The sequence below is a fragment of the Gymnodraco acuticeps genome, unplaced genomic scaffold (assembly GCF_902827175.1).
Source record: "Gymnodraco acuticeps unplaced genomic scaffold, fGymAcu1.1, whole genome shotgun sequence".
NCBI lineage: Eukaryota > Metazoa > Chordata > Actinopteri > Perciformes > Bathydraconidae > Gymnodraco > Gymnodraco acuticeps.
In genome coordinates this window covers 463,376-484,925 of record NW_022989894.1, presented here as the reverse complement: position 1 = coordinate 484,925, position 21,550 = coordinate 463,376, and the positions used below count along the sequence as shown (strand labels likewise).

Genomic DNA, 21,550 nt, shown 5'->3' with positions numbered 1-21,550 from the left:
TGTCATTTTAAACCAAAACTAAGTCCTCAGGATGACTTTAAGACGTGAACATGGTCATTTTTGTTTTGTAACATTAAATAAAATAATACAAATATTTTTATAATAAAAAATTCCCGATCCCCGATTTTTTTTCTTCCGATCTTTTGAAAATCACGTGATCGGCTCCGATCGCGTGATCGGATCGGGACATCTCTAGTGTGTGGTTTTAGGGTTGCAAGTGATAGCAGGAATAAGAGATAAAAACTGTTCCTGTAGTGCCACGTTTCCTTATGGTCTAAGATAATTTAAATGTTATGAAAGAGTGTGTGAGTATATTTTAGTCTTAATAAAACAGTACACATAGCATGTTTTGTAGGGGAAGTGAGAGTGCATGTGTTTAGTCACCCATACATACATAATGTTTGAAGCATACATAAGTTTGCACATTCATACAGTACAAATGTGTACCGTAACCGAAAAGATTTATGCATCATGTTTGTTTTTATTTCTAAAGGATAACAAAGTCTTCAAGTAGCTGGTCCAAGCACTGTTGCTTCTGTGCCCTGCTAGCTGCCACTCACTCAGTTACTCAAAGCCTGGTATAAGTGTACAGATGGATTATGTTGATAATGTATAAATGATACGTCTGAAACTACAGTAGGCCAGATTAGGACATGTTGACTCAGTTACATCGTATACGGAGATTAAAGCATTATTCCTAAATACATCAATTAAAGCAGCAGGGTGGGGATGAGGGGGGTTAGTCCCTGTCCTCGAGGAAGAGACTTTATCAGGATCCAGTCCTTTATCTGACCTAAAGTCTGATCCTCCAATGGGGCATTTCTCTCATAGTAATACTATTAACTCAGACATTGTAAACATGCTTTTTAGTCTTGTACACAACAATAAGTAAAATAGTTGTTTTTGTTCTGTGTAATAGTTGGTGGGATTTTAGTATTTTCCTTGTTGTTTTGTTTGATGCCATACTACCCAGTGCAGCAGTGGGTGAGTTAAAATGTGATGATACAAAAATAGATGAAAGAAGTATAGCACTACACTCAGGGTGTTAGAAAGCCCAGAACCAAAACAAAGTGTTCAAACTTTGTGCAACCGACACATGCACAGGGCTCCCCAGCGAGTCCCCAGGGCTTAGCAGATACTATGCTGCGTGCTCCAGGGCCATAAATCCTCTTTGCATGGCTGGTGATCAAGCCATGATGTAAAGGAGCTTAGTGGCAATAGACAGACACAAGCATGGAGCTGTTCTCCTGTTGGCCGTGTGTCAGGTGATTACACCCACAACACACACGGGAGAGAGAGACAGCAGAGGAGAGGTGGAAAAACAAAGAGGGACATGGACATGGAGAGGTAAATTAATGGTGACAACAGAGTGTTTTCGACAGAGAACCAAGTAGAGACGAATCTGAGGTTTTCTGAGTGAAAACACAACCTGGGCCTCCTGCTTCCCCACAGTGTTATTTGAAAGCAGGTGCTGCATATATGGATGTTTTCTGGCAGCAGTAAGGTTATGTACCGTCTTTGAGTGTTAGCATTTGAGAGGTAACATGGTGAAAGAAATGCCTATAGGTATTTTACAATTGTTTTTATTTTGTCTATGAAATATCAGAAAAAACACATTGGGAGATGTTTTTAAATGAAAGCAAAAGATCATCACATTTTCTGAAGATATAACTAGAGAATCTGTGTCATATTTGCTTGAGAATTGATTTAAATGATCAATCTATTATCTAAATGTATTTATTTCAATCAAAAAGTGGATTAATCAACTAATTAGCATTGGTAAGGCACTCAACTGCTTTTTGCTGTCATCATTATTTTGGCAGCATGAGTAGATAGCTTATGTAGCGTCACCCTTTGTCTTTTTTCTGAGCACTGGTGAGGTCACTGTAGCAAATGGGGGAGAGCTTATTCTGGGCACGTCTGTCTATACCAGGGGTGGGGAACCTTCGGCCTCCGGCCGTATACGGACCACGAGACCATTTGGCACGGCCCTCGAGGTAATTTATAAACACACGCAAAGAATTAAAGAAATCTAGACCGCAAAATAATTAAACAAGCGAGTGCCTGTTTTTCCTAGCCACGGTCAGGGTCCTTGAACACAACACGAGCCTAACGTGTCATCACGTGGTATATGTCTCGTATGACAGGGGTGCAGTGCTGACCGAGAGCACCAGAACGACGCTCCGGCACTTCAGAAATGCCGTAGGCATACCCATAAGGAGCCGTACACATGCCTCAGTTTTTGCGTGGCTGTGTCTTTAGTTGAAAGCCCAGTGGCGATCTGTCATACTGATCATACAGTCAATAACTTTGTTGTTATTAGCATCTGGTTAGCTAGCTATGCTAACGAATATAAGAAGCTTTTTCTACAACCAGTGAGGTAAAGGCACATCTTTATATTATCATTATAGTTATAAAAAACAAGCGAATAAAGTAAACGGGTATAAAATACTATATGACAGTAAAATAAAAGTTATTATTAATAAACAAGAATACAGTTTGAAATCACAGACGAGTGATTTGTAAAATATCCGTAAAGAAAATCTGCTTACAGTTCTGTTTCATATGGGTGTTGAGAGATGTATCCATAGATCTCCTAGTGTTGCTCTCAAAGTGCACCACATTGATGCAAAAAAAAAAACTTCTCGTGGGAGCATGCCCCCGGACCCCTCTAGATGAGGTTAGGTCCCCCCCTCACTTAAATCATGTTCACATGGATAGGAAACTAAATATATTTGCACACATCTTGTGTCCATATCTTTCTGTTTTGGTCATGGTCATGGTTGTGGTCATGCCACAACCGTGCACGTGAATGCATACGCGAGTCATGGTAAGATATCTGGATTAAGAGGTTGCTTTTTCTTTGCACACATGAAAGAAAGGCCAAATGAATGGGCTGTGATTTTAGTATTTTTAAGCAGAGGTCAATAATTTGTACGGCCCTCGGAGCAGCGTTTCCGCCAGGGGGGCGTCTTGCCGTCATTTGACGCCCTTATTCAGCTCGGGACGCCCTGAACGCGAGGCGAGGGCGTCCAAAAATATTATTATTGAGAAATATTAATATTAATGAAATTACGCAAAGGGACAAGGACATCCCTCTGTTGGAGGGGCAAAGGAGTCTGGTGGGATTATTTTCGGAGTATTGAAGATCGTTTCCCCGACATCGAAGGTGCCTGCTACAGGACAACACGGAACGTGCGCGATTTGGACGCGATGAGCGGGAGGGGTTTTAGTGGAGCAGCGGCGAAGCTGAGGCTCCGTGGTAAACTGTGGTAACATGAAGAGCCGTTTGGGAGCCGAAACAGCCGGCGCTTTAAGAGAGCCGAGCCAAATGATCCGGCTCACTAACGTAAAAATACAGTATCTAAACCCGCTCTCGGGTGGACGCCCTCTCAGCCCTGGTCTGGCGGAAACACTTCCTCGGACGATGTTGTAAAAATGTAAATGGCCTTTGAGAGGAAAAAGGTTCCCCACCCCTGGTCTATACTGAGCTTTGTCAGACACCATCATAACAAAGATGGACAGGCACATTTTGTTGGACCGGTTTGACTCTGAATATGGCTGCCCGTGAATGTTTGGCTTTTCTTGCCATAAGCAGTGTCTGTAATGTATCTTCCTTGCTCTATGGCTTTTAGATTGAGCGGTGACAAGCTCATTCATGCAAGTATGAGGGCAAGCCTACTCCGGTTGGTGCTTATGAAGAAAGAACAAATACATTGTAGTACAAATGGGTTAAAAAGGAAGGGGTGATACTTGTGTGTCATAAAATGCCATCAGACTGTTGATTTGAATGTGCACATCTATCCCACTCACCTGGGACTTGAACTCGCCTTATCTCTGTTCATTCATATCTTTTAATGTTCTTGTTATAAACACAGGCCAGCCTCACAGGAGATTAATGCACTACCTTGTAAACTCTTAGTCATGTATTTTCTTCCTCCCTCCACAGGTCACTTTCCTCCTTCCCTCCCCCTGCTCCCCTAGCATCCGTCACAGCGCTGGTTGTCATGGAGAACTCTTCAGTGGCGTCAGCATCGTCTGAGGCTGGGAGCACACGCTCGCAGGAGATAGAGGAGCTGGAGCGCTTCATCGACAGCTATGTGCTGGAGTACCAGGTGCAGGGGCTTCTGGGAGACAAGGCGGATGGGGACTTGGACCTGGACAATGGTGGCAAGGTGCCACAGGTCAGAGTCTTATTATTTCACTGGATAACATGCAGACATTTGTTTTCTTAGTACAGACTGGTGGTTTCTCTGGTTTCTGTCATTCAAATATATAATTGTGGGGTACAGCCTGCATCAAAACCGCTGCCCCTAATGGCATTTACATTATTTTCTACACAAAAATAAACCCACTTTATTTAATAAGGCACCTTCTCCCTCCCATTTCTCTCCTCCAGTGGACAGATGACTGTAACAACAAGAAAGATGGCAGCTGGACGTCTTCACGGGGAAGAGGCTCAACCAAGCCAGTAAGTGTTTCTGCTGGGTTCTGCTTATTTCACAGCTTTGGAGGTGACCATTAATTATGCATTCAATAATCAGTCACAGTTTAGCTTTGCAAAGCATAGTCATGATCCCACTAAAGGGCTGTACCGGCAAACATTCTTGGATCAGCTGTACCCTGCTGTCCATCTCAAGGAGTGTAGTGAATGGGAAGAAGGACCTATCAATGTCCATCTCAAAAAATATATGGTTGGTCTTTATTTTGGATCAGATCAATAATGAAGCAATAACACATGCTGCAGCATATTCATGAGTTCATAACTGTTGCATCATGCATCCCCTTTACTTTTTGAAGATGTATAAATATATTTAAAGTCTGACAGCACACAAAGCAAGACTCTAACTTTTATAGTGTAAATAAAGCTAAAACAATGGGGAGGGAATAAAGATTTTATGAAATTAAAACACAAAGCTCTGACCTGTGTTTTAGTCACAACACAGTCAAACGACTTATTTAAAGGGGTCCTATTATGCAAAATCCACTTTTTCATGTCTTTTATACATACACATGTGTCCCCTCTGTGTAAAGAGATTCTGAAAGTTCAGCAAAAAAGATTCGCTTACTTTTTCTCCTGATCCATTTCTATAAAAACCTGTCTGAAAATGAGCTGATCAGATGTTGGCCACTTTATGATGTCATAACGATGTTTTGGCTTGTGTAACCAGTAGCCCATAACCAACCAAGGTAACCCCCTCCCCCACCTTATCACCTGAATCTCCTCCTACAGGGTGTCCGCGGGGTCTTAAAAAGTATTACAAGTTGATAAATCAATTTAGCAAAAATGAAGGCTATTAAACGGCATTTTCCAAGGTATTACATTTAGTAGCTTGTTTTCAATAAGTATATCAATTGTCCAAAGAGGTTGTATTCTACAGTGTGCCTGAATGTAATCATTGCGTAGGTGTGTAGTGTGATTCTGTGTAGTTTATTTATGGCATCCCGTTGGATTAGACGTCATCTGAACAGGACATCGCACGCTCACTGCTTGATAGCGCACGAAGGTCCGTTTACGCTGGTTGTTAAGCAACATCGTTATGGGGAAATGCAAGTTTGCGTCCAAATGGTTGGAAGATAAGCAGAAAGGACAATCAATACTGTATATAGTAAATGTGAGGTAAAGTGTGTCGCCAATGTAACCGGTTAAAACTCAAAGTGGCGATAAATAAAATATAAGAAAAATACATTTGACTTCAGGATTCCTGTTTTCTTTTTAACCAAATATCTCCGAGAGGTGTGGGGAGTGGCTCCTTATTTTAATCTAAAGCTACAGACACAGAATCAGCACTTTTGAAACGGGGCTTAAACAGAGGGGATTATGGGATGCTACAATGCATGATCTGTATTTGGAGCCAAACACTTCAGAAACATGTTTTGTATATATCTGATTGAGACCTAAAATATATTGATGAAAAACAGTATAATAGGGGACCTTTAATGTAGCACATGTCCGATTCTCTTTGTGACCCATGAATCTATGTTGCTAGTCTGCAGTAACTGTGAGAGTAGTACCTGTATGTTTTACCCTGATTCTACTGCTACCTCCATGTTGTCGTCATCCTCCCTCTGGTCACTGGAGCATCTCATTGATTAAAGCGTAGGTTTGCTCAGCTCTCAGCTCTGTATGTGCTGGTTAGTCTTTTCCAATCCGTCAGCTCAAATGTTTGGCTAGAAGTGACTGCACAACAAATACACAGCTCTGCACACTCTGCTAGCCTGTGGTTGGTGTAGAAAGTACGCTCTTAACTAACATGAGATACTGTGCGGCCTGTGCCAGTAATTTAATCATCTTAAATGAATTATCAGTCAGTTAGTCCTCTTAATATCTGAGCGTGTGTGTGCTGCTCTGCTCAGACAGTACAGTCTCTGGGATTCAGAGTATTATTGCTCATCAGAGATTTAGAGGTATGATTCACCAGAGGCCTGTACTACGAAGCCGGATTTTCGCTTAGCCGGCTAACTTCAGGGAAAACTCTGGGTTTCCGGTCCTACGACGCTGGTTCACTTTTTAGCGGGCTAGATCTCCATGGTAATTTATGCTGAACGGCTAACCTGCTCCGGACCAGGTTAGGTTGCAGGCTAAGAGCTCAACTCAGTGAAAGCACTGCCTGCTGACCAATCAGAGCTCAGTGTGCGGAGTTTAAAGCGATCAAGTCATATTACAGGAGAAAGGAAATACAGAAAAGCTGCCGTTGCAGGAAAGACGGCCGGCAAAAATCAACTGACTGTGTGAACGTGAACATTAATAGAATATCACCTCCCATCTTCAGAGCAATCTGACTATTATAACATTAGCGTTATGAAAGCTTACTTAAATATCTTCCACAACATAAGTAACCGGATCAAAGTACATTACATGCAGTCCGCGGCACTGTGAGTGCAGACGTCGATGTGTCCCATTATCATTCATATCACATCACATCATAATGTATCATATATTTCCATATCTGAATCAGCTGAGCCGTATCTGGCCGTGCAACACTCACAGTGTCACATACTGTATGCAGAAGTATTATTTTAAGCAACACATTAAGTTGATGAAACACTCAAGTCAAATATAATTAAAGTCAGATCCACTCGTGTCTTAGCCGGGGCAGTGATATCATAAACACTTTTTCTTGTACCAGCTGTATTCATCTAGCAGCTGCAACTATGTTGCTTTTATCCTGGATAAAGTGTTTAAGTCATGGATGTTTAAAGTTTAACTTCTTCATATGTCTAATGTTATAGTTTACTTTTCATTCAGGAAGTATGACGCTGCACTGTCAGTACACTTCTCCATGTTTGTGATTGGTGAAATGTTGCTAGCCCCGCCCCTTTCATGTGAACGCGCACTCAGCCGGATTTGAGTTACAGAGTTGATAACCAGCGTCGTAGGACAGTTTAGCGAGAGCGCATTTGTTTTGGATTAGGTAAGCCAGCTAACTGCAATTTATATCCAGGTTATGTTGAACTGGATTCGTAGTACAGGCCTCAGGACGTGAGTGGTGAAGCAGAGCGAGTGAGAGGTTCAGAGAGTGCAGAGTGTTCTAAAATATGAAGAAGGTAAAGAGAGGGATTGGAATTGAAATGTCAGTATTTATATCAATACATCAAGTTCTTGTCAATATATATTCAGTGCTGAGAAAATAAGGACTTTTATGCTTGTTTGCACGCAGCTTCTGAAAGTAAACATGTTCAAGACTTGGCAATGGAACAAGAGTTTTGACAGACACAGAATACTCAGTCCTCTGCTTCCACCTCCTCTTTCACCCCTGCAGGATGAGTGGGATCACAGCAGTAACGGCAGCACAGGTTCCAGGCCCAGTTCAGGTTCCAGACCAGGATCTGGCTCCCGCTCCGGCAGCAGAGGCAGAAACAACCAATTCACATGCCCTGCCAAGGTAAAGATACACCTGCGTGCTCGTGTGTCTTTGTCTGCTTTCTCATATGTCTCTTACTGTCACAACATATATGTATGTTTGTCTCCACTGGCTTTAGTAGATCAAGTGGTGCTTCTGTTTATGATGTTTAAAAAAATCTAAGGGAGCTTGATATGTGATGGTTTGTTAAGAAGTGTTTTGTAGTCGTACTGAAATATTTTCCTGGCTGTTGGAACAGAACGGGAACAGAGAAGGCTCCCTGGACATCCTGGGGACAGACATATGGGCTGCCAACACAATGGACTCACGCGGGTAGGTGCCTTTCTGATTCACAAACCTCATATGTTGAACAGTCTACTGATTCTGAATTCCAGCCATAGTTCCTGGAGGGTCACACGCCTGATTAACACACTCCCAAGTCTTGGAGCTTCGGACTACTTTGCTCTGTGACAGTCTCACTGTTTTTGACTTCCTCTCGAATGGACTTTGCTAGTCTGATGTACAGCTTGATTGAGATTGTCCTATTTTCTCTTAAGTTTAAGGTATGCTCTTTTGTAAATAATTATTAGTTTTCTCCTGGTAAGCCAAAGACAGCATTAATTATGAGTATCGAACAATAGATGTTCACATGAAATGCAACAAGGGTCATCAATATTCAAAAAGTTATTTCTGTCACCATGCCCAAACGAATTTAATTTAATCTAGTTATATCTAGGTTCAGTGTTTCTGCCACTGAAGGCTCCACTGCTGTCTTCGAAAAATGTGAATTAATGCTTGAAATCTTGTATGATTTTCTTACACGTGACGTTACACCCGAGTGAAAATCCTTTCAAACAAGAGCTTGACCTGTAACTACAGGACGTAAAAAAGGAAATGTGTGAGACATACATCTTTACTGGTGGGAGTTCTGGTTGCCATGGAAACAGCTGCTCAGCAGCATCAGCTACCTAACTTCCGGCCACGGTGACACATCTGAGCACACGGTGAAGGAGCAACTCTCCCTCCATGCTGACAGAGATGACAGAGCATGGATTGAGTATTGAATAAAAACATTTAGGAGACATTTCTTCACATTAGTAAAAGCTGCTTGAACAGGTTTTCTGTGGCTTAGAGTTTCGAAACATAATATGTTGTTTAAAGTTAAAGTTTGAAATAATTTACGTTTTTGAGTAAGACAATAGACCCAAAAAAGAATAGTGTATCCAGACTCCCCTAGTGCTGACACAAGTCCATGGTAGCCCCATTTGGTCAGTGATTGACAGAGCCTTTTATAAGATGCAGCTGTTTCTCCACACCTCACCACCAGTCGCTTGTAATAGGACTTGTGTGTATAAATGGACGCTGGATTTCTCTAACTTTCAATATGTCTCTGGGTTGTAGCGGTGCCGGTTGGGACGTGCAGCCAGAGAAGCTGGACTTCAGCCATTTCCACAGGAAACACTTCAGAGGAACGCCAAAGCACCTGCCACACATCGACAGAGAGGGGTAAGACCTTGGTTCTGCTGATGCTGCTCTGACTCAGCATTGTATTGATCATTCCATATTATTTAAGATATGGCTTTAGGATTGTTCTCTGTCACTAAGCCAATTCATTTCTGTCAATCGCTGATAGTTATTTTCTCTCTTCCAGGATGAATAAAAACAAGTTTGAGGAAGATGACGGCATAGACATGAATGACATAGAGAGGTTCCTGCCCCATCTGCACTCTGTAAGTCACATTTTTCTCTCTTTTTGTGACTGTAATTTCTCCTACTTACTCTGATAAGCACTATGTCTTAATATGCATATCTTTGAACTGCACATGCAACATCCTGTGGTTTTGCACTCATGTGAACAGCCAGTAAGCCACTCACTACTAAGATGATAACCCAACAACCCATTAGTAGTCAGAGGGTGACCCCTGGTGGCGTAATGGACAAATAATAGGTGTATTTACCAGACTACCTGCTGTAGTTAGGTCCATACTAAAATCACCAGAATGTTTAACATAAAAAAAGAAGAACATTTATTTAGAAGCATTTTATTCTTCCAGAACAATTCATATATGCTAGATCAATCTCGATAGAGTCATACTTGTGTTATAAAGGACACTGTTTGATTATAATTTAACATTTGGTGACACCTGCTGGTCAAACGCTGTAACTGACTTAAAGGTGCATGAAAATGTTGTACTGACCCCTGGTGGTTAAATGTATGTACAGCATTTAAACAACCCAATTTTTTTTACAAAAAAGTAAAGTAGGTTATTTGTTTCAAAGGATGTTTCTTTATGAGTTTGAAACCTTTTCAACAGCTTTTGATCTCATAAAACAATACTTATATCTCCATTGTAAGACAACTAAAACTTCTGTAACTTAGGAAGAATATCTAACTAATTGGGCTTACTCAGACTTCAATAGGTTGTCTTTGCAATAAAGTTGCAGAAGGCTTCCCTTGAGAGGAGATAAACCCCTGTCTGTTGATATCTTATAGTCTAAAGCCTTATATAACAGTTTCCTATTGTCATTCATTAGAAAAGGTTTTCCTGAATAGGACATTTCTGATGCCACCAAAGGGAAGACAAATATGTCTGATTGTTTTAGCAGCTGTGTATACCATTTTTAAGGGTTTTGACCATTGTTTTTTCTAAAGTGATTTGTGAATCTGTGGCACGGCAGAATTCACCCAACGCTGGTGTTACCCTTCTCTCTTCCTTCCTCTGCTCTCTGAGCCAATATGTCTTCCATCTTTCAGAGCGTTAGAGCCACAGAGTCTTCCTCTCTCCTTCCCCTCTTGGCTTCTGTAGTCGAGTTGCAATTCGCCTCTCATAGTGTTTCAGCCAAGATGGGCCTACGAACATGGCTTCCTCATTGTATAGTTCCCAAGCCAAGATTGCTGTTTCCGTTCTTTCAGTTAGGGCCAATTGAAAGAGGGGATTAACTGTGTTTCTCTAGTGAGCTCGGGATCGGATATATGTGGGCACTGGGATACAGCAAGGTCAGAGACACGGATTCGGGAATACTGCCATTTTCTCTCGCTCACATTCTTTTGCAGTTTTTGCCTTCACTTTTACTCTCTCTTTCACTTTTGGTCTTTGCTGCTGTGATGTAGTTTGTCCGAAAGCTCTGTCAGGCGGAGTCATGCAGCAGTGATGCCAGGCCACTGATGCCCAGTTTATACTCTAATAAGGCCATCAATGTGAGAGCACCTAAGTATCCATGTTATTGTCCAGGGCCAGTTACTTTAAAAAGAATAATACGTTACATAAATTACTGAAACTGAAGTCCACTTATAGAAATATAACTGTAGCCTAATCATTAACTGCATCTGTGCAGAAATAATTAGTTTAATCAGAATGTGAAACATAGCAAAATCATACTTACACACCGATGCATCATAAGATATCAATCGCATAGGACATTATTTTCCAATTTTTGTTTATGTAATTGTAAAGCATCCAAGTGACTCTTTGTATTGTTTTTTTTATATTGTTTTCAGCATTTCTTTATCATCAACATTATTATCTAGGCAGAAACGACAACACGTCACCTCCTCCAGCTACTACATGGCAGGGCTCATCCAAACTCACCGTCTACGGTCCACACTTCCTGCCAACATTCACCTCCCCTTTCCAGGAGTCGGATTAGACTTACTAATCGCCCTGGGATGTGGAAAACATCTTGTTTGTGTGTGTGGGCGTGTGAATGACTCTGATAGAAAGGGCTTCCTCCTCTTGCCCTCAGATTGTCAACCAGTTCATACAATACCGCTGCCTTCACGTCCCGCCAGGTCGCAACGACGGAAGCATTCAGGCTTCAGAGAGAGGATTTCATCTGTGCATTCATACCGGCTATTGCATGGATTCTAAAACAAATTCCAACCAATTTTTTAATTATTGAATAACTAAAACAATTGTTAATTGTATGGCAATTTGTAAAAACAATAGGTTCAAAATGCTTTGGGGAAAGAAATCAAGAATTAAAACATACAGCACAGTAAAAATAGTAAGAACAGATGTTAATCATTTAAAATCTAAGATGATCATAAAAACATTTTGGGATCAAGGATAAAAAAACTAATATATTTTACTATATAGACATGAGTTTAAAAGATTCTTTTAATATTTGAACCATTTGCCGATCAATTAACGCAGTGGTTTTCAAAGTGTGGGTCGCGACCCCTGGTGGGTCGCGGAGGTACTGCAGGGGGGGCGCGGGAAGGTTATTTGATTTTATTATGTTATCCTTTTAACTTTGTGAAGCACCTTGAGATGACGTTGTTTTTAAAGTGTGCTATATAAATCAAATGTATTATTATTAATATTATTATTATTCAATTGTAAACAAACACTGCTCGAAAATATCTCATTGGTCAGAGAGCTGTGGGCATACTGCTGCCTTTTGCAACATCCTACTTGTGTGAGATGGGCTTTTCTTGCTGCCATCAAAACGAAATACAGATCAAAGCTGAACATTGAGAATGAACTGAGAGGGGCAGTCTCAAAACAACAGCCCCGGTTTGAGAAGATCTGCGAGGGAAAGCAAGCACACACAAGTCATTGATAAGCTATGTGTGGAATAGGAATGGTAAAGTGATGTGATTGTTTGCAACCTGCAGTAGAAATAGTAGTTCATTAATATATTTTCCTTAAAGAAATTTGAATTTAAAAATCTACTACTCTGGGAAGAAAGCCTGCTAGTTTTAATTAGGCCAAATTAATTCACAGTATCTATTACAAGCACTTTTGTTCATGTGTAATCCATAATAAAATATACAATTATAGTTGGATCTTTGTATCTTATTATTATTAGTAGAGAAAATGTAATGTTTTTACAACAATATACAATAAATCCTACCAATATAGATGGGAACCGGGTTGGGGGGGGTCCCGAAAATATTTCCAATTACCCAAGGGGGGCCCGACTGAAAAAGTTTGGGAACCACTGAATTAACGGATTCATTTGTTTAGTCTATTAAACATCAAGGACTTGTAAGAAAATGCGTATATGGCTTTCCTAAATCCAAAGGGACATAAATCTAATTATTAATTGTGTTTTAATCTGAAAAATGACTTACAATTTATCAAGAACTATCCACCTACTCCAAAATACAAAGTGAAACAAGCCCCTTCGAGACAGTAATATGTCTTACCCCCTTCCCTCCTTCATGACGCATACTGTACGGCAGCATGGACACCTGATCTCCCTCACAGGGTGTTTGGCATCATCAACATGATCATGTCAGAATGATCCTCAGTGTTGTGACAGCCTCAGCCCGTGTGCATGTGTGTGTGTTCATGAGGGTGCTACTGTACCTGAAATAAGATCAGCAAACGTCTGCTTGGCCAGACATCAACAGCTTTTTGTGTCAGTGTGTGTTACATCCATGCACACACATTTTCCTAGACCGATTTTAGTGTAATTTTGTTATTATTTAACGGCATTACTCTCTTACCTGTGGGTGTTTTTCATCTGAAATAGAGTGGAGTGGGTGCTTCTGTTTCTGTGCAAATGGTATGACTGTTGTGACCCGATGTTCTTTCCCATGAGGTAATTTATTGGCTGCCAAGATAATGTCAGCTCAGTGTTACCAGGATTCCAGGCAGTGTCCATGACGGTCAGCCTCAGCTTGGTTATAGCTGAAAGCTATGTTATTAACAGCATATGGTGTAATAGTTTAACACTTTGGGAATAACTCTTTTTTGCTTTCTTGCCAAGAGTTAGATTCCAAATGGAATACCTCTATCATGTCTGCATGTATGTATGATGTTAAGCTTTAGACAGCCACTTGGTAGTTGAGCTTAGAATAAAGCCTGAAAGAGTTAGCCTAACTTTGTTCAAAGATCTAAAAAAATAGCTGCTTTACACTTCAGTTATTGTACGGATGAAACCAACACAAAATAGAGTGTCCAGTAGTGAGCTTTAAAACTGGTTTGATGATAGGCGGTAGGTGGATTTAAGAAGAAAGAAAAGGTAGGAGTAGGACTAGTTGTTTCTCTTTGCTTCTTTAGGCTAAGCCAGCCTTAGCCTGACTGTAGCTTCGTATTTACAGACATGAGCATGGCATCTTCTCTTCCTAACTCTCATTTGAAAAGTGTAAATATTATTGCCCGAAATGTATAACTATGGCCATAGCAAACCACTTTTTCTTTGATGTATTATAAGCAGGATTACCGCATATACTACACAAATAAACTTGAGTGTATACTAAACAAAGAAGTGTTTTGCTTCCTTGCAGTCAGTGATAACATTCCAAATATCTTTAAGAATGGAGGTCACCAGAGGAGGAAGAGAAGTTTATGGTCAGAGGGGGAGAAAGCGGCGAGTCATTTAGGAGACATCCGGTCTCTGGGCCGTGAACAAAGCCGTCCAACGGGGGAACAAAGCAGGAGTCTGGAGCTGAGATATCACAGACTGGTTGGCCCCTCCGTCTGGAAGTGTACGTGCCGCAGAGCAGGGCTCCAGTTGAGAAGGGACATTGGTGGGGCGGGGTGGGCTTATTGGGCGGTCTGTCTGTCAGCTGTCACTTTGTCTGAGACCTGCATTCCTCTCATACTATCAACCCCCACACATTTACTGCTCCTGTATGTTTTTGATTACCTTGAACACACTGCACATCTCTTCTATCATCTTTTGCCTCGTCTCCCTTTGCTTCTTCCTATCTGCTGTTTCCTTTTTCCTTTTCTCTTCTAACTATGCTCCGTTCTCCCCCACTCCTACCTCTCCTTATGTCATCAATGTAATCCTCCCCTCGATCCTTCAAATGCTGGTGGGCAGCAGAACAATATCCAGGGGGTCATGGTGACCGGCAGCCCCCTCCCTGTGGTCTCTTCCTGCTATTGTTCCTGATCCCACTGCTGCTCCTACACTCCATTAACCGCACACACACTGGCTTAATCACCGCTGCACAGCGCTCAGTTCTGGCCTGCGAGAAACACTGGAGACTTGAGAACACATGAAAGCGGGTTACCTTGGGAAAATTGTAATTAATTCCACAGAGGTATTAAATAGTGCACGAGTGACTGTTAAATGCATCACGTCTGAATGACAGTAAATATGTACACAAACAAGATTAACCTAATTTATTTATCACATGTGCATAATAATGAAATGTGCATTGTAAAGCAGTTGGGGAAAGAACAAGGCCAAAAAGGCGGATAACTTGATTTCATGCCCCTTTTTTTTCTTTCCCCCTCCCCTCTTTGAACTGATTTATATACTTGACATATTACTGCTGTGCTAAATCCCAAGAAACAAGATAACCTCCAGCCTGCGCCATGATTAAATTAATTTCTATCTCTAGTATGTGTTCGTGATGGGTTGAGTGCTGCCCACGGTGTCAATTTATGATCCTGATAATAAAGTAGTAAAATCAGCGCTGTACCGAGCAACCAAAATGCCCCCAGAAGAATAAGGGTCATTAATAATTGGTCTTCACAATGTTAACTCGACCGCACACAAAGCATCAGGTTTGATTCTACAAGAAAAACGAGGAGAGTGTAATGTAACACAAAGGATACACATGACTGAAGTCTTTTTTTCTCTTACCAGCCACGTGAAACCTGCTGCTGTACCATTGGCTGTCGAGTGATTATATTTCTTTAGGGTACTACAGGTTTTGTTCCTCTTTTTCTCTGACACTTTGATCACACAATGGCTCCATCTCCTCCTGTAGCTAGACCCCCGAGTTCTTTGATGTGCCTGTCGATCTGTCGGTGCTCTGCTGTGGCTCCGGCCTCAGATCACTTATTAAATGAGACACGGATGTCAGGACCTCACATCTTTCCCTCTTATCACCGATCACCCACCACACCTGACTGTGGCAGCTTTGAATCTCTTCCTTTTGGCCCGGTTGGCAGGCATCAGCTGCAGAGTAAGTTACATGAAAGGCCTAAAGGAGGGATCATGAAACACGGAGCAAATCCTTTCCTCCAGGAATTTAACAGAAAAACAATTCCAAATCAGAAATGTCATTCCTGACATGAGACAGCTGGACACATCTATGATGGCGACAATGTCAGTGCCAATATCAAGTTGTGTAGCTTTTCCTCTTGCTTATTGATATGCAGGAATCCACGATTATACTAAAGATTATGAATATTATTGCCAAAAATAATTGATTTTGTTACCGTCCTTGTAGTGCTTATGAAACCTAAAATGTCACTTAACATATTTAATTTTTAATTTTACAACGTTCACACTCGAAACAGTTCACACGTTCGCATTATTTGGCACAATATCTAAGTGTAACTCGAAGCTAAATTCCACTACCCATGCATGGTGGCGATATTAACTATATAATCGGTTCTGTAGCACACTGTGTTTCTTATTAATTAGATATCATTTTTCTTAATATAGACAGGGGCATTATCATCTATGCAGTTTAAAAAGGTTTCCACCTGGTGCAGATTTGAATGGTGTTTTAATAGTTATATTTATTGTTACATTTATGTGGCTGTGTCATGATAAATGAACAGCATGTTATTATAGTTGTAAAACTCCAATTCACAACATATAAAGATAGCCAAAGCTAATTTTCATATGGGCACATCAAATAAAACAAGTCACAAAAACGACACATTATTCATCCTTGCTTTTAATATGGGCAAAATGTCCAAATAATTTCAGCTATTTACTTCAGCTCCTCTCTGTATCTGAAATGCTTGCTATCTTGTATTTACAGTCCCTCTTGTTTTCTTACTTGCTCTCTCTCTCTCTCTCTCCTCTGCTCTCAACAACCTGTCCTGTAATGCCACCCCTGGGGCAGTTTTAAATGTATTGCTTTTGGCCAAGGGCCCTCGTAACATAAATAAGCCGAGGGAAACAATGGACGGACTGAATGACCATCATACCAGAATTGTTACACACTAGAAAGCGCAGGAAGACGTGCACTTCACTTTCCATGCCGCTGCAGAGAAAGTCCTATAATCGCTATTCTCCGTTTCTATTCTTCACATTTCCATCCCCGTTCGCTCTCATTTCCTTCCTCGTTACTTATACTCCTTTCACACTCAAGCCACGTCATTGTTATGAATGGATCGACAGTGCTCTCTGACCCAGGTCAATGACCCTTATGGCAAAACCCTCGGAAAAATCAAAAACCTTTTTAGATACTACTGGGAGTACGTCGTAAAATGTGTCTTTTAAAGGTTAAATCATGCAATACTTTCAAAGAAGATGTGCTGTTATTGCTTGGGAGCTACGTGGCGATGTTGAGTGGTTGTAAAAAGGACACATCCTCTCAGCTAGCATCCCAGGTAGCCTCTCCCAGTGACCTGTGCTTTTCCCTGCAATGCTACACGGTGTGTCAACTTCCTCTCAAGGCAGACATCCAGGCACTTAAAACAATGCACACGTAAAAAACACACCGCAATCAGGATTGTATTTTTTACAAGAGTACACCTTGTCTTCTTCTTTTTCTGTAGAGATGAGCATTTTTAGTTGACTCAGTTGACGTTTTAATTTGAAGCTATTTAAACAAATGTGTTGTTTTAGTCTAACAAATCCATTCGCTACCACCAAGAATCAAACTAACACCACCCACTCTTTTATCCCAACCGTCTCAAGGATATAATGACCTGGATAGAAACTTGTCCACATATTAAACTGTCATAGTAAATGTCCTAAATCCCTCGATGAACAAATGCAAAGCTTCTCCCTCTATGTTGATGGCTCCATTCATTTTTCTTCTTGCTTTTCAGTCTGTTATTTCCATCAAACTTTACATGAATCGCATTGTCGAAACTTTTTCCCCCATGAAAGAAACATCCTCATCCATCCTTTCCCTTTCCTACAGCTTTCATCTACCCATGTATCTCCTCTGTGGTCTTTCTTCCTGGCTCCTCCAGGATCCTGCTTGGGGATAGCCAATCAAATGCGTTTGAACACTCATTGATGCTAGAAGACTTTGTAGCGACAACAGGGTAATTCTAGTGTTTACCTTGTTATTGTCGAGATGGAGGATAACAATAGTGACTGTGACAACTTTCTAGGCTTTATGAAATCCTGTCTGATGGGCGATTGTGGCTCTATTAATAAAGCTGAACGCCCTTGCATAACATCTTTATAATCTCAGTAGCTGTAGCAAATCATTAGAACAAACTGCTCCTTTTCAGTCTAAATGCTACATAAGACTGTTATCGGTAAAGAAGCGTGCTCCTGCCTCGCCGCCCCCACCTCCTGGATCCCTCTCATCAAAACTCTATTTGTTTAAGAAAATATTTAGAATAGCCCTTTACCGATCTCTTGATAATCTTGCGTATATAAACCAAACCACAGAAATAATCCCTTTGTCCGTTTCTATCTGCTCTCCCACTCACACCCCCCCCCCCCTGTCACGTCCACAGGGCTTGCGCTGCCTGCTGCGAGGTGAGGGTTCTTCTGGCAGGACAGCACACACCTCTCTTTGATCTTCCCCGTGCTGGCTGCTACCTGCAGATAGCATATTCACACACACACACACACACTGGCGCACACACACGCACACAAAGCTCTCCCTTTTAACCACAGAGACAACTCTACATCTCTCGTCTCTCGCTTCCTCCTTCTCCGTTCCTGTCGAAAGCTTTCCAAACTGAGCTTCTCTCTAATGCACTGGTCCAAAATATGCTTCTTTTTATTTTTTCTTAAATTAAAATTGACGATTCAAAGAGCCATTTTTTTTTTTTGCCAAAGATCTGAGAAATAGTGATGGTAAAATACTTGAAGTTAAGTGTATTGCGTGTATAATTTCACCCTTTGTGTGTGTGTGTGCGCTTACTGTCATCTGGTTACCATTTGAAGGCAGAATTACAGCTAATGATATCCTAGAGGAAAACTACAGTAGCTAAACATGCAACAGTTCCTCCATTTCTTTCTTTTTTTCTTCCTCCACCTACTTTTCCTCCCTGTCAGACCGCTCTAGGAGTCAGAGTCTGGAAAAAAGCAGATTCATTCTGTGGATGTTAATACTTTTGGGTTTATATGTAAAGTCTCTGGTCAAAGAAAAGCTTTGTACCAACCGACGGTTAAAGAGTGTGTTTGTCTGCCTTTTTGTGGATGTTACTGTGCCACAGGAATACAGTGCCCCCAGCACACACACACACACACACACACACACACACACACACACACACACACACACACACACACACACATACAGACAGACACTTTCTGACTCTCACATCTGGATTCAATCAGAATCTTACGATCCCCCAGCAGCCTCTCTAAGAGAGAAGTAGGTTGGAGCAGCAGTGTTACATTTTAAACTCATTAGAACATCTACAGTATGTTTCTGAAAGGCTGGATGTACAGTATGTTTGTGCAACAACAACAAAACAGACACAAAATATGTAAGTAGAATTCCTACTTGGCAATGCAAAAGGTAGCTGATGCTCTACAGCTATAGTGTATATGTACATAATGTCCTTGTGGATTAGTAAAACACCGCCTTAAGTCATTACAAGTCAGATACAGACCAGGCAACAAACCTTTACTATGACTCTCTTCCCTTGTTTTGTCTTTCTTTCTTTCCTTCCTATATATAAATGTAAGCCTCGCTGAAAATAAATCAGACTCTTTCTTGTCTCGATTGTACAAAACCCACCACAACCTCTCATATCTCTACCAATGGAAACCACGAACGCGAGCCAAAAATGTAACAAAAAGTAGAATGCTGTAGGGGTATGAAAAGATACGCATATTCCACATTGTACCTGCTTATAGATCCAATGAAAAGAGGATCAGACAAGTATATCATCTATGTGGTGATACTTGATATGCTGATCATGAGACTAGATGCACTGATATCACACTATTTATTTTTGGTCATACTTTTATCAAGAAAACCAAAAGGAAGAAGTGAACTGTTCCGAGAGTAAAAACAGTGCACAGAGCCTCCCTCTTTGCAGACTGTGGTCACCTTCTTGCACAACGCATCGGAGTTTGGGGAAATATGGGGAATTAATTTGTATGCATCAGCCTGCAACTATTTGCAACACACAAAATATCACACATGAATCCTTGAGCTCTATTAACCATTAATGCTAATCAACATCATCTAACATCAGCTACTTATGCAACGCACGTTATCTGCTCTGACTCGATACTGTACAGTCACACACATCTATGCTCCAACTGCACACTGTACATAACAGCGCTGGTGCTAGACCAATTGTAACCATGGTAACAGCTGCACAAAGTGATGTTGAGTGAAGGAGCCGAATGCTGTTTGATTGACAGGGCAGATGTTTAATTGATGATGGATGCTTATATCTTTGATTTCACAGGAAGTTTTTAGAACCACCATTTATTTTTCACAGTACATGTATCTTTAGTGGTACTAGTTTATAGCAGCTGCAGTGTTTTTAATTAAATAAACACAGATAAAAACTGTGCCATACATCTGACAAAGTGCAGAGATTGCTTTGTTTGGGTGCTGATGAAACGATGCATGGCAGTTTGATGTGTCGTCACTACGGCGATCAGCTAAGGGGTACTATCATCAGTGAAGAAACGTAAATATATGATAAAATCATATTTTACAGGCACGTGCCAACATCAACTATATGTAATCTAATAGCATAACCTACCAGTTGTTAACTGAGAAAATATTCTCACTTTTTTTGTTTTAAAATATGCAAGTTATAGTCCTTGCACCTACGAACCCAAGCCTGTGCCAGGAGTATTATGAATATATATATAATATTCAGAAGAAAAAGCCATTTCACTAATTCCTCGAAGTCTTGAAAAGAAAGTGGCATTGCACCATTTACCTAATCTCTTGACTTTCTGTGCAGTAAACACATTCAAATGAGTGTATTGATATTAAATGGACTGCACTTATATAGCGCTTTATCCAGTCTTTAAGACCCCTCAAAGCACTTTACATACTACATGTCATTCACCCATTCACACCCATTCTCTCTGTTGCTCTCCCTGAGGTTTCTCCCATTTTTCCCTTTAAACTGTGGGTTTTCCTCCGGAAGTTTTTCCTTGTACGATGTGAGGGTCTAAGGTCAGAGGGTGTCGTTTTCTCATACTGATATTCTGCACAAATTGTGCGGTTGTATTTACTGTATAGTGTTCTTACTGTAAGGTAAATATTATATGTACAGCACTTTGGCTCGACCAAAAATCGTTTTAAAAATGTGCTATATAAATAAAACCTGATTTGATTTGATTCATACAGAGCAGTGTACCTTACTCTAGGACCTAACATTCACACACCGTTGGCCATGCCATCGCGAGCAACTCAGGGTTAAGTATCTTGCCCAAGGATACACCGACATGTTGACTGCATGGGCTGGGATCGAACCCACAACCTTCTGGTTGAAAGACGACCGCACTCCCTCACAGCCACAGTCGCCCTAAGAGGTTGAAAAACAGCTTTCTAAAGAAAAAGCCTAGAGTTTGTCTGATGTATTAGAAATCTAGCCCTTTGTGTACTTTTGATGGAACAGCGAGGATTAAGGATTCTGTACCTACTTTCCAAGAAGTGATCTGAAATGCTGTTCTTGAAAGGAGCTGTCTCTTATTTTTGGGTTTGTCCTCAACAGGTCTTCCCTCCCCTTCCTAATGAGGCTGAGATCGCACAAACCAAAAAGCTGTTCCGACGCAGGAGGAATGACCGACGGTAATGACGCATGCAAGCACACATACACACACACACTAACCTACCTCAGTGAGAGGGAATGTTTTTTCTGTTGATGTCAGTGCACAGCCAGCCC

General features: G+C 41.1%; 1 protein-coding gene across 2 annotated transcripts in view; it reads left to right on the top strand.

The window, feature by feature from the left end:
* ctif (CBP80/20-dependent translation initiation factor) overlaps window positions 1-21,550 on the top strand; it is a 51,791-nt gene that overhangs the window by 11,712 nt on the left and 18,529 nt on the right. For both annotated transcript variants that reach the window (XM_034204010.1, XM_034204019.1), the window contains exons 2-8: window positions 3,950-4,184; window positions 4,400-4,471; window positions 7,764-7,886; window positions 8,104-8,177; window positions 9,246-9,350; window positions 9,496-9,574; window positions 21,380-21,456. In XM_034204010.1, coding sequence (XP_034059901.1) covers window positions 4,008-4,184; window positions 4,400-4,471; window positions 7,764-7,886; window positions 8,104-8,177; window positions 9,246-9,350; window positions 9,496-9,574; window positions 21,380-21,456 — 707 coding nt within the window. In that variant the 5' untranslated portion in view covers window positions 3,950-4,007. The remainder of the gene's footprint in view (window positions 1-3,949; window positions 4,185-4,399; window positions 4,472-7,763; window positions 7,887-8,103; window positions 8,178-9,245; window positions 9,351-9,495; window positions 9,575-21,379; window positions 21,457-21,550) is intronic.